The sequence below is a fragment of the Pseudorasbora parva genome, chromosome 9 (assembly GCF_024679245.1).
Source record: "Pseudorasbora parva isolate DD20220531a chromosome 9, ASM2467924v1, whole genome shotgun sequence".
Classification (NCBI taxonomy): Eukaryota; Metazoa; Chordata; class Actinopteri; order Cypriniformes; family Gobionidae; genus Pseudorasbora; species Pseudorasbora parva.
The window spans coordinates 2,560,260-2,574,825 of record NC_090180.1 but is presented as its reverse complement, the minus strand read 5'-3'; the positions used below and the strand labels follow the sequence as shown (position 1 = coordinate 2,574,825).

General features: G+C 38.4%; 1 protein-coding gene across 2 annotated transcripts in view; it reads right to left on the bottom strand.

Annotated features, from left to right (window-relative positions):
• The window catches only part of brinp2 (bone morphogenetic protein/retinoic acid inducible neural-specific 2), a 217,395-nt gene that overhangs the window by 90,972 nt on the left and 111,857 nt on the right, over positions 1-14,566 (bottom strand). For both annotated transcript variants that reach the window (XM_067453480.1, XM_067453482.1), the window contains exon 5: positions 6,583-6,688. In XM_067453480.1, coding sequence (XP_067309581.1) covers positions 6,583-6,688 — 106 coding nt within the window. The remainder of the gene's footprint in view (positions 1-6,582; positions 6,689-14,566) is intronic.

Below are 14,566 nucleotides of genomic sequence, written 5' to 3'. Positions count from 1 at the left end.
ATTGGGTCGGATTAAGGGATGTAGAATAAGCTCATGCAGGATAAGGCATTAATATGTGCTTTATAAGTGCTAATAAACAGACAATATCCTAGTAATATGCATGATAACTACAGTTTAGTTATTAACTATTAACTAGTTGCTTATTAGCATTAAAAAATAAAGTGTTACCAAATTTATTTTTAAAATGTAATTTATTCCTGTGATTTTTCAGCATCATTAATCCAGTCTTCAGATGATCCTTTAGAAATTATTCTAATATGCTGATTTAGTGCCCCCCAATAAGTAAGTAAATAAAAATAAAAAATAAATAAACAAACAAACAAACAAATTAAAAATAAATAAGTAAATAAATAAATAAATAAATAAATAAATAAATAAATAAATAAATAAATAAATAAATAAATAAATAAATATTATAATAAATATTTTGTATTATTATAAAACAGTTATAAAAGCATTTTGGTGCCACTTAATACTTTTGTAGAAACCCTAATGGTTTTTTTATTATATATACTTTTTTTTTTTAGGATTCCTCTGATGAATAGAAAGTTCAAAAGAAACAGAATTTATTTGAAATAATATATTTTTTGGGGGGTTGTTTGTAACAATGTAAACGTCTTTACTGTCACTTTTGAACAATTTAATGCATCTTTGCTGAATAAAGGCATTAATTTCTGTTCCTTAAAAAAAGAAGAGCACCCAGTTAGTTAATTCTGATCATTAATAACATGTCGAGAAATCAATGAAGATATGTTGGAGAGCAGAACTCCCCTCTTCATTTTGATAGATTTGATCTCCAGAGGCCTTCTCATCAATACTCACCTATGAATTACTTATGAAATCATTCAGTGCTGCATATATTACTCCACCAGCTTTTCTACCACGCACATAAAAAAGATTCAGATTTCACAGCCCAGCTGTGGGTGCTGAACACCTGCTAATTATATTATGTGAGAAAATGCTCTTCACAGCTTTACAGGTCTGACATCCTTCAAGAAAGAATCAATGCATTTTGGCTTCATTTTCAGCCTTTTTAAGTTCCTAGTGTGAATATTTATGATGTGTTCCTCAGTATTTATCCGTCAGATTGTGGAAAAACAAGAGACATAATTAGATGCAGTCTTCGTCTTGAGCTTTGGCTTCTGCTGGGTTCAGAGCCAACAGTGTGGGGAGCTTTACAAAAGAGACTGACTTGGATGGCTTTCCTACCGGAGACAGCTAAATAGCTGCTCTTGTGCCCCCTCCTCCAGAGTCTCAGCCTTTTTAAAAAGAACGAGAGGAACGCCAATTTCCCCAGTGGATTATTTCAGTCATCTATGGAAATGACAGCTTGATGTCCTAATTTGAAGGGGTCTAGGGGTCTGCTCTCTGAAAAGACGGCGCTTTGATTGAAAATATCCTGGGAAGCCCTCCCCAAAAAAGTAAATGAAAGAATGCAGAAAGTGACGCACACGAATAAAAGCTCTTCTCTCTGCAAATGAACATTGGGGGACCGATTTCTTTTATTATTTTTTTAAAGCATAAAGAAACAGAACAGTTAACTAAATAATAGTTGGACTAATCCTTTTGGTACTATTTGCAAATAATATTTGCATTAATTTGCATCAAATCAACTGTTAGTCTCGAGATTCGAACATTAGAAGATTTGTATTCCTTAGTGGTCTGGTGGTATAATTGTTGTAAACCGTGTCAAAGGTTAACGGTTTATTACAATCGTATTTAATGAATAACTTAATGTATATTAAGGGCATATTAGCCATTATTTACAAATTAATAATCATTTGTAACAAACAAAAATCGCATTAACGACCTTTAATGAGGATAAAACTTTCGGTAACACTTTATATTAAGGTTCAGTTATTAACTAGTTGCGAATTATCATGCATATTACTAGGATATTGTCTGTTTATTAGCACTTATAAAGCACGTATTAATGCCTTATTCTGCATGACCTTATTCTACATCCCTTAATCCGACCCAATACCTAAACTTAAATGCTACAAAAACTACCTTACTAACTATTAATAAGCAGTAAATTAGGAGTTTATTGAGGCGAAAGTCAGAGTTAATAGTGAATATGTGTTCCTCATACTCAAGTGTTACCAAACTTTCACTTTAGACCAGGGGTCAAATTGTATATTAGTCCTTTTTTCATTGCAGTTTAGCCTTAATTATTGTCTTATTCTGGTCAATAAACTTAAATATCACTCAATAAGTGCCATAATTAATGAGGATAAAACTTCTACTTTAGAATAGGGGGTAACATTGTCTTTATTACACTATTTTAGCCATTTATAACTGCAAAACCAACTTAATTACCAGATTATTGTTCAGTTAACCTAACAGAATGGCACAGAAATATAATTACAACACTACATAAAATCTAAAATTAAGTTTTACTGTACAATTATTGAATCATTAACTACTAGGTTAGTTTGTTTCTTTATAGCATAAATGTATATCTTTCAAATGTTTAATAATTTGTAAATAATGGCTAATATGCCCTTAAAATGTAAAGTTAATCATTAATTTGCTAGTGTGTTCATGCCTAACTTATAGCCTTAATTTTGAACAAGTTAATCATTAATTAATGCTTAATGAATGCATTATTCTGGACCCTTAAAGGGTAACTAAACCCTAAACCAACTTTTTTTAGTTAATGATCTGTAAGACTGGGGCTTTATTAATGCTGTTTATTGATTCGAGTAAATGTTTTGACATTTGGGTATAAAGTGTTTTAAACTCATAATATATGGTGTAAAAATGTCTTAGTGCTGCCCTCTTAAGGTTGAGCGGTGGCTACTGCAGTCGAATTTTCCTATTGGACGTTGTGGTGCTTCGTGACGTAGGATGGCAGTTCCAACGGCTCACTACCACGCCTCTGGCACGAGCTCACCACGCCCTAAGAAATGTTTTCCCGTGATCACATGAGAACGGCTTCAGTCCAGTATGAGCGCTCGTGTTACATGAAGTAGAAACATTATGAATGAAACTTTCTGGTCACTTGCTTTCAACATCCTAATGAAGAAAATACAGATAAATAATGCAGTTGTAAGTACATGTTAAGCTTTTCTTGTGATATTTTGCCGTACTCATACTTCAGACGCTTCCACGCTTCCAGACAAACCCTGATTTGTCCATTTCTAAATCATTTCTGAATTAGGGTGGACTTGTTACGGCCCTGCTCTCCAGCAGACTCCACCCCTCCATTTCCTTTCCTGAATACTCAGCAATAGATAAGCTTTGGAGCCGAACCCTATGGCTAACTCATTAAAGTAGTTACACGAATTTGGGCAGCAGGGAACTTGCTTCAGGAGATGGCAGTATTAAGTGGGTTGACAATTTAAATGTCAATGTCAAGAAGGCAGTGGGAATTGGCGCAGGCCACGTGTATAATTAGAAACGGCTAGCGGCTTACTTAAAACCTTCCATTTTGCTCCTCTCAGTCTGTTATTTCTTTCTTTCTCTTTCTTTCTGCCGCACAGACCACCTCTGACTTTCGGTGACACTGCCGTCACCAGAGTTTGAGTCGAATTACAGCGAGTGTAAATGCCTGTCTTCTGATGTCCCTTCACTTGCTTCTAAAGCATGGAAACCGTAGTATTAACAGGTGATGTGATCCCTGAAACAGGTCTGCCGTAGCCAGACTTTTGACTTGTTAGAAAGTTTGGACTGGCATCTTAGGGCCAGATTTACTGACAGCTTGCCCAATGCAAACACTCTTTTGGGGTTAAAAACCACAGTCAGGATTTAAAGGATGGGTGAAATGCTGTTTCATGCATACTGAGCGTTTTCCACTGTTAAAGACTTGGATTCTCATCCTAAACATAGACAAAGTTTTAAAAACTAATGTTGGACGTTTGATGGAGTATTTCTGTGTCAAAAATACTCCTTCCGGTTTCTCACAAGTTTCGGAGAGTTTTTTTAGAGTATGGCTCGGCTTGACGTTAATAGAGCGGAAGGTCCTTGTATGGGCCGTACGGGCTCTTCTCCCGGTAGGGTGCGCGCGCGCGTGACTAGAGCGAGAGAGGAAATGCACGCCCATACACACTCTCAGGTGCAGATCCAGTCGACCGTGAACACTTCTGCCGCGCCGCGCTCCACTTTATTCCTATGGGTGACGTCGAGCGACTTCAACGCTTCAGCACAGCATTCTGGGAAGGCAGCGCTGCATTTGAACCGATTTGAACGCAGAAATGACGGGAAGCTTCACAACATCGCTTCAGTCGCGTCTCAAAGTGGATCTCCACGGTCACCGCTGTCACAGGATTTCACCAAATCATACCAAAGAAGTGTGTTTTTGACGGAGCGGTCCCAGCGATAAAGGTTCGGTCCTGCTTTGGAAGCAGCCGGTGAGTAAATCAACTTCAAATGTCTCTGCTATTGGCTATCGTCGCATGAGTAAACATCAGTAAACGTCACGATCGCGTGCTTCGTCATTCAAATGCGCTAACGTTACTCCATTGTTGTTCTCTGTATAACGTTACACTAGTCTGACGTGCAAAACCGTTTTGCTTGCTACTGCTAAGGTTTAGTCTCATACAATAGTCCATAAACCGAATCATGTCCTCATAAACTGCGAGTAAAGACACACAAATGTTGACAGGCCACTAAATACAGTCCATACCACAGAGACGGACGTCCTGCTGCTGCTGTTTCTCCTGTTCAATTTATTTCAGCCTCCGGATCTGATTCTGGATCATATCTGTATTAGCTGAGATAGATGGGTTTCTCCACGCTTGAGGACGTCACCGCTTTGCGCGCTCGTCATTCTTTAGCTCCGCCCACTCGATACACCTCCAGGCACTCGTTTTTTTTTTCCGGAAAGACTCGGTACAGCCTATATTTCTTTTATAAATATAATAAAACTAAAGACTTTTCGGAGATATGAAGGATGCAATACTACTCTATAGGTACTCAAGATTGACATGAGATTGACTGAAACTGAGTGTTTCACCCCCCCTTTAATAAAGACTGGCAGTGATAAATTAGCACTGAAAAAGCATGGACACGGTTATTTTTTGCGGCTGATCTTATTGCATATGCATTTGTAGGAGTTTCCTTTCAGACGCAAAATGTATGTGAGGAGAGTAAATGAATTACAGAAGATGATTTACTGGTGTTTGCACCATTATTTAACCCCCAAAAAGCACGTCTTAAACCAGACGCTAATGGGTAAACTGTGCTGGTCATTATAAGAATGATCCGGCTGTGTTCATTAATGTGTGTGTCGTCAGTAGATCACACGCTGAACTCGCCGCTTTTATGGAATTACGCTGTCCTGCTAATTTGCCCTGTTTAGTAAGTCTGGCCTTAAATGTGCCAGTTAGAGTTAGCTTTTTATGTATCGTTTAAGGGTGGGTTATGTAAAATAGATTATAAATAATTAAATGTGACATGGCTGTTTGTGTATGTTGTACATCCATGGACTTTAAAGGGATAGTTCACTCAAAAATCACTCATATCTCTGTCATCATTTACTCACCCTCAAGTTGTTCCAAACCTGTATGAATTTATTTGCTGAACAAAAAGGAAGATGTTTGGAAGAATGTTTGTTGCCAGGCAGATCTCGGCCCCAAATGACTACATTAGGAGAAAAAGTACCACAGTAGTCAATGGGGTAAAGGTCTGCTTGGGTACAAACATTCTTCCAAATATCTTCCTTTGTGTTCAAATACATTTACACAACTTTGGAACAACATGAGGGTGAGTAAATTTCATTTTGACAGCTTTCCTTTTGGGTGAGCTATCCCTTTGAGATGGGAATTTCAGCCTAAAATGGATTTGTACTGATTATTTCACCAACATATCTTATAAGAGAAGTGTTTGTGGATATGAGGATTTACTGCTCCTGGTAAACAAAACTCTGCAATTATAGTGCTCACATCTTCCTCAAAAGCAAAAAAATAAATAATAAATAAATAAATAATACATTTCATTTAATCAGTTATTTCAATTCTGAATCAGGATCTAGGGCCATTAATCATGAATTCATTTGTAAGTTTGTCTACCGTGATTTTCTTAATTGCATTGGCAGTTAAAAAAACATTTAAGACCTCTATATCTTCAAATATATCTACACACACACACACACACACACACACACACACGCACGCACGCACGCACGCACGCACGCACGCACGCACGCACGCACACACACACACACACACACACACACACACACACACACACACACACACACACACACACACACACACACACACACACACACACACACACACACACACACACACACACACAGCCCCTAAACCTAACAGGACATAACAGGAAACATTCTGCAGTTTTACTTTCTAAAAAAAAAAACTCCTGTGTGATTTATAAGCCTTTTGAAATGTGGGGACATGGGTAATGTCCTCATATTTCACCCTCTCCTGTAATACTTGTGTCATACCCATGGCATTATACACATTTGTGTCCTCATGTCACAAAAACATGCCCACACACACACACACACAAAACAAAGCATCTTCTTGCTACACATCACCTGCTACACAATTGATACAAGTAAGAGCAGACGTGGCTGAGATGTTGTTCTCTAAAGGAGCACAGCAGCTGTCTTACCTTTCAGATGGATTTTATTTTCTGGGCTGTGCACTAAGACGGAGCTGACGGAATCCAGGCTGTCGTAGTTACTGCATCCAAGAGGCCCCGTTCGGGTCTCCGTTACCTAGGAAACAAGCAGATATTTTAATGCCTTATTATCGTGGAAATCATGCACCTGTTTGTTCCTCTTCAGAAGCCATAGAGTGCTGAGCATATGCAGTTGTCTAAAACAAACCAACACGCCTGTGCAATAAGCCAAAGTCAATATCTAAATGTCACCAAAGCCCATTTCAGCATGTCACCGCTCTCCAAAAATGCTCGCTTTGCAAAGCGCCATAGAAATAGTAAATTGACTCTAGTGTTAGGTCCCAATGCATTATTAATTTCAAATCTAGAAAGCAGTGAGCCATGTGCAGTGGCATAATTCTGTTAACAGATCCCAGTGTTAAATATAAGGAGACTTTTATGATTCTAAAATAAGGTGTCTGACCTGCCATTTCAGCTCGGACTTTTTATACTGAGGTTCACCAGCCATACCAGGACTTTATACTGAGGTTTACCAGCCAAACCAGGACTTTATACTGAGGTTTACCAGCCATACCAGGACTTTATACTGAGGTTTACCAGCCATACCAGGACTTTATACTGAGGTTTACCAGCCATACCAGGACTTTATACTGAGGTTTACCAGCCATACCAGGACTTTATACTGAGGTTTACCAGCCATACCGGGACTTTATACTGAGGTTTACCAGCCATACCAGGACTTTATACTGAGGTTTATCAGCCATACCAGGACTTTATACTGAGGTTTACCAGCCATACCAGGACTTTATACTGAGGTTTACCAGCCATACCGGGACTTTATACTGAGGTTTACCAGCCAAACCAGGACTTTATACTGAGGTTTACCAGCCATACCGGGACTTTATACTGAGGTTTACCAGCCATACCGGGACTTTATACTGAGGTTTACCAGCCATACCAGGACTTTATACTGAGGTTTACCAGCCATACCAGGACTTTATACTGAGGTTTACCAGCCATACCAGGACTTTATACTGAGGTTTACCAGCCATACCGGGACTTTATACTGAGGTTTACCAGCCATACCAGGACTTTATACTGAGGTTTACCAGCCATACCAGGACTTTATACTGAGGTTTACCAGCCATACCGGGACTTTATACTGAGGTTTACCAGCCATACCAGGACTTTATACTGAGGTTTATCAGCCATACCAGGACTTTATACTGAGGTTTACCAGCCATACCGGGACTTTATACTGAGGTTTACCAGCCATACCGGGACTTTATACTGAGGTTTACCAGCCATACCGGGACTTTATACTGAGGTTTACCAGCCATACCAGGACTTTATACTGAGGTTTACCAGCCATACCAGGACTTTATAATGAGGTTTACCAGCCATACCGGGACTTTATACTGAGGTTTACCAGCCATACCAGGACTTTATACTGAGGTTTACCAGCCATACCAGGACTTTATACTGAGGTTTATCAGCCATACCGGGACTTTATACTGAGGTTTATCAGCCATACCAGGACTTTATACTGAGGTTTACCAGCCATACCAGGACTTTATACTGAGGTTTATCAGCCATACCAGGACTTTATACTGAGGTTTACCAGCCATACCAGGACTTTATACTGAGGTTTACCAGCCATACCGGGACTTTATACTGAGGTTTACCAGCCAAACCAGGACTTTATACTGAGGTTTACCAGCCATACCGGGACTTTATACTGAGGTTTACCAGCCATACCGGGACTTTATACTGAGGTTTACCAGCCATACCAGGACTTTATACTGAGGTTTACCAGCCATACCAGGACTTTATACTGAGGTTTACCAGCCATACCAGGACTTTATACTGAGGTTTACCAGCCATACCGGGACTTTATACTGAGGTTTACCAGCCATACCAGGACTTTATACTGAGGTTTATCAGCCATACCAGGACTTTATACTGAGGTTTACCAGCCATACCGGGACTTTATACTGAGGTTTACCAGCCATACCGGGACTTTATACTGAGGTTTACCAGCCATACCGGGACTTTATACTGAGGTTTACCAGCCATACCGGGACTTTATACTGAGGTTTACCAGCCATACCAGGACTTTATACTGAGGTTTACCAGCCATACCAGGACTTTATACTGAGGTTTACCAGCCATACCAGGACTTTATACTGAGGTTTACCAGCCATACCGGGACTTTATACTGAGGTTTACCAGCCATACCGGGACTTTATACTGAGGTTTATCAGCCATACCAGGACTTTATACTGAGGTTTACCAGCCATACCAGGACTTTATACTGAGGTTTACCAGCCATACCAGGACTTTATACTGAGGTTTACCAGCCATACCAGGACTTTATACTGAGGTTTACCAGCCATACCAGGACTTTATACTGAGGTTTACCAGCCATACCGGGACTTTATACTGAGGTTTACCAGCCATACCAGGACTTTATACTGAGGTTTACCAGCCAAACCAGGACTTTATACTGAGGTTTACCAGCCAAACCAGGACTTTATACTGAGGTTTACCAGCCATACCAGGACTTTATACTGAGGTTTACCAGCCATACCGGGACTTTATACTGAGGTTTACCAGCCATACCGGGACTTTATACTGAGGTTTACCAGCCATACCGGGACTTTATACTGAGGTTTACCAGCCATACCGGGACTTTATACTGAGGTTTACCAGCCATACCGGGACTTTATACTGAGGTTTACCAGCCATACCGGGACTTTATACTGAGGTTTACCAGCCATACCAGGACTTTATACTGAGGTTTACCAGCCATACCAGGACTTTATACTGAGGTTTACCAGCCATACCAGGACTTTATACTGAGGTTTACCAGCCATACCAGGACTTTATACTGAGGTTTACCAGCCATACCAGGACTTTATACTGAGGTTTACCAGCCATACCAGGACTTTATACTGAGGTTTACCAGCCATACCGGGACTTTATACTGAGGTTTACCAGCCATACCAGGACTTTATACTGAGGTTTACCAGCCATACCGGGACTTTATACTGAGGTTTACCAGCCATACCAGGACTTTATAATGAGGTTTACCAGCCATACCAGGACTTTATAATGAGGTTTACCAGCCATACCAGGACTTTTTTTGTTTTGTTTTTTGAGTGCTGTCATGATGATCAATAATGAATTAGTAAATGAAATAAAGCACTATAAAATACACTATGATAAATACACCCAGGGCGGTCCTTGAGATCTTCTCAGTAGTAAATTTACAACAATTGTTTTTGAATAGTATAAAGTGCAAGATCACCAATATTTGACAAATATTATTTGATACTTATAAAGAACAGTGGAAATTAGAGATACTACGGAAGCCTAAATTAAGAAGTTATGTACAGTTTAAGGAACATTTCTTTACTGAATCTTATGTCAAATATAATTTGAAAAGAAGACGGAGGTCTCTGTGCTCAGCGTAGAGCTGGTGTGCTGCCCCTAGAGGTGGAATGGGGTGCTTTAAGGGACTCCCAGAGGAGGACAGGTTATGTTCTGTATGTGATTTATGTGTGGTGGAGGATGAATTTCATTTTATGTTTTATTGCCCACTGTATAATAATTTAAGATTTGGTTTGTATAATTTGATGCAACAGAAAAACCCAGATTTGTTTTGCTTGCCCGAAGGTGAAATTATGTTTTGGTTATTTGAAAATGAAATTTTTTGTATGGCAACCTTTGTTGAGAAGGCATGGACATTACGACAAAAGACTTCGTACCCTGACAGGAGGTAATTTAGTTGTGATTATGTCAGGACGTTGGGGCTTATTATATAGTTTTTTATTGTATGTATATAATTTTGATGGTCATCTTTCCAAATGATTGGATAGTGTCATATAAGTCCAGGTGGGCTGGGCACCATGAGTGCATGACACTTAAATAAAAAAAATATTCATTCATTCACAATATTCATATTCATACACTAAGCATTATAGCATCATCAATTAACAAATCAATGACTATCGTTCAAAACAAAAACAGTGTAGCCTATATATATATATATATACCAATATGTATTCAGACACCTTCAACATTTACTCACATTATCGCAGATTATTCGCTATAGTTTAGAAAACGGTAATAACAAATATGACAAGAACTCAATAGTTAATCTGAATAAACTCATCTTGATAATGTCGGATAACTTTGATAGAAAGGGATGTAATGGATTACATTCAATCAATCAGCTGTTAGATTTAAGATAACACCAGTTTAGCTCCAAGTGAAGGAATCATTTTGGGCCCAAATCTTTATCAATATATTACTGATAGTCACTGAATTTTTGGGTATAATATGTCACAGGGTAACACTTTAGTGTGGGGAACACATATTCACTATTAACTCTGACTTTTGCCTCAATAAACTCCTAATTTACTGCTTATTAATAGTTAGTAAGGTAGTTTTTGTAGCGTTTAAGTTTAGGTATTGGGTCGGATTAAGGGATGTAGAATAAGGTCATGCAGAATAAGGCATTAATATGTGCTTTATAAGTGCTAATAAACAGACAATATCCTAGTAATATGCATGATAATGAGGAACTAGTTAATAGTTAATAACTGAACCTTAAAATAAAGTGTTACCTGTCATGCTATTTTTTGCTCTCCTCACTTACAGAAATGAATATACAATATGTATAAATGAATATGTATGCCTTGATTTGTTTTTCCCCACTGGTGGCACACGACTGACTGTGATAATTGTTTGATTTAGTAAATGAGTCTGACGGGTAATTTCAACTCCATAATCACTTCAACACCATCTACTTTGCTTTTGTTTCAGTCAATTCGCTCAAAAGAAACTGTTTAAAACCTGACAGCTCACAAAAGCAGTAAATGTTGAGTATTGTCACAACATATTTATGGTTTCAAACATGTAAAACTGGCTGCTGTTACCTTGTTGAATTACAATTTGATGCTCTTCTTAAATTTTAGCAAAGCTAATAAATGAAGTGTGAAACATTGAAGCTCATGAAAATGATTGTGAGTGTGACAGGATATGGTATCATAACCTTATACTGAAAGGGATCTTTAATATTTGTATGTGTATACAGACACTATAGACTATGACTAGATGTCTTTTGTAAATAAAATATAAGCCAGCTTCATTTGTCTCTGTAAAATGCTCTGAAATATCTTGCAAATGTTTCACCAGCACAAACAGCTTTCTTCTATCAAATTTTGCCCCACTACTTTTGGAAGCTCATGGTGCCGCCTCTGCTTTGACAGCCGTTGTCATAAAAATTGTGATTTTACACATCATTGTCAGGTCTCTGTATCAAAATCAAATTCTGTGGCTAATACAACATTAATCCAACAGAAAATCCAATGGATTTGTGACCATGGCCTCAAAACGACAATCATTAGTTTGGATATTTCAGTTTGTTTGTATGTTCGTTCGTTGGATGGATGGAAAAAAAAGAACAATGGATGGATGGAACGTTGGATAGATAGCCTAGATGGATGGATGGATGGATGGATGGATGGATGGATGGATGGATGGATAGATAGATAGATAGATAGATAGATAGATAGATAGATAGATAGATAGATAGATAGATAGATAGATAGATAGATAGATAGATAGATAGATAGATAGATAGATCTGAAGTAACTCACCTTACACATATGGATGGATGGATGGATGGATGGATGGATGGATGGATGGATGGATGGATGGATAGATGGATGGATGGATGGACAGGGAGATAGATGGATGGACAGGGAGATAGATAGATAGATAGATAGATAGATAGATAGATAGATAGATAGATAGATAGATAGATAGATAGATAGATAGATAGATAGATGGATGGATGGATGGATGGATGGATGGATGGATGGATGGATGGATGGAGGGATGGATGGATGGATGGATGGATGGATAGATCTGATGTGTTTCTGAAGTAACTCACCTATCATTGATTAATGACGGCACATTTTTTCACATTAACTCTGTCACTAATTATTATCACATTAATTTTAACAAATGAATCTTCAAAACATATTTAAATGCAGTAATCTAACACTAGACACGTGTAAATGAGGTGGAGTGTGTATGAAGACGATGACAGTTTTAGTGAGAGCATAAACATTCATCATGTGCGCGTACAGATGCACGCTTTATCATTTATTTATGAACTTCTGTCTCTTTTGTGAAGTGTGCCCTCCTCCGCACTCGTCCCACATCTCATTAGATCACTTGTCATTTATGATTGCTTACTGCAGCTCAATGCTCTGATCCCCATAGGACTACAGGCTGTTTACCTCACACGTAATACCAGACGCTAATCCGCGTGACTGTCTTCACTAACCCGGCACTCTTTATGAGGAAAGGGCAGGTGTGGCCCAATGGTCAGAAAGTCAGACTCGTAACCTGAAGGTTGCAAGTTTGATTCTCAATAACGACAGCAGGAAATGACTGAGGTGTCTTTGCAGGGCCGTGCACAGACATTTTGAGTGGCAGTGGCCCAAACCAAAAAAGGGGCACTATAAGGGGATTGAGTATCATCTTAATATAGAGAATGAATAACAAACCTTTCACAATCATACTGTAAATACAATTGTTAGGTGCTAGAGCTAATTAAATTTATGTTCTTCTAATTATTCTTACAAAAAGTTGATTCTGGGCTACTTTGATCACTTTTCTATTTAATTTCTTTATTGGAGATTTAAGTAGCAAATGAGAATCACAAAAATTATTGAATATATTTTGAGACAAAGGTCTTGTTTATGATTTATGTAAATCATACGCAACAGTTTTTTAATAACAGAATATGTAAACTATGGTATTTGGGGTAAAAAGGCATATTTAACATGATAATAAACAGCTGACTTCCATTTGTTGACATGACATGGGTAAGATTCAGCTGGTAAATTTCTTAAGTTGGGTGTCCAATCTTAGAGGTAACATCATATTTATAATAAAAATATGATAATAATCATATAATACAAATATATTTGGTTTGTTACAACGATAAAACTTGATTAAATTACAATGGGATTTCATTCATTCAGTGTTTTCAGATTATATACATATTTGTCATTCTGAGTATATACATATGATATGACAAACATGGACATGTAGTATACTTCCTTTTATATTAATTTAGAAAAGATAAGAAATGAATGGTTGTTTGTCAAATGGTAGACATTTGAACTTGGAAATAAATGTAAAAGACTTTACAACAGTGTTAAATTAGATTTTCCGTGTATATTTCCACCATGTATATTTCCTTGTCCGCTGTAGAGTAATGCAGGGAGTCTTGTGAGAGGTTGTTAAGCCAGCCTATCAGAATTTAGCAGTCTCATCCCTGATTTGGCTGGAAATGAATTATGTCATATTATAACGTTGAGTTGTGTTGCTATGCTAAGTGAGCCGTGGAGCAGTCAATGCGGGTATCCGAGCGCAAGCAAACGAGACGTTGCACATGTGAAATATAACGTCAGCGCACATCCAAATAAGCTTATTTTAAATGCAAAATTGATTTTCGTTAACTCAAAATACTTTCTCATTTGCTAAATGAACATTTCTCCACAAAACTCAGTTCACGCGCGCGCGAAATGCCCTTTTGCGCGCTCAAAATATGATCTTGCGCACGCAGAATTGTGTCAGAATAGTAACCCCATACAAGAGGGGCACTTTAGCCGATGAGGGCATAGGGGCAGTGGCTCTAGCCACCGGGCCACCCCCCTGTGCACGGCCCTGTGTCTTTGAGCAAAGCACCAAACCCCAAATTGCTCTGTGTGTGTGTGTGTGTGTGTGTGTGTGTGTGTGTGTGTGTGTGTGTGTGTGTGTGTGTGTGTGTGTGTGTGATGGGTAGGTTTAGGGGTAGGGGCAGTGCAGGGGGATAATACAGTTTAAAATATAATATAATAAATATAAATACGGTTTGTACGCCTATGGAATGCCCCCACAACTCACAAAG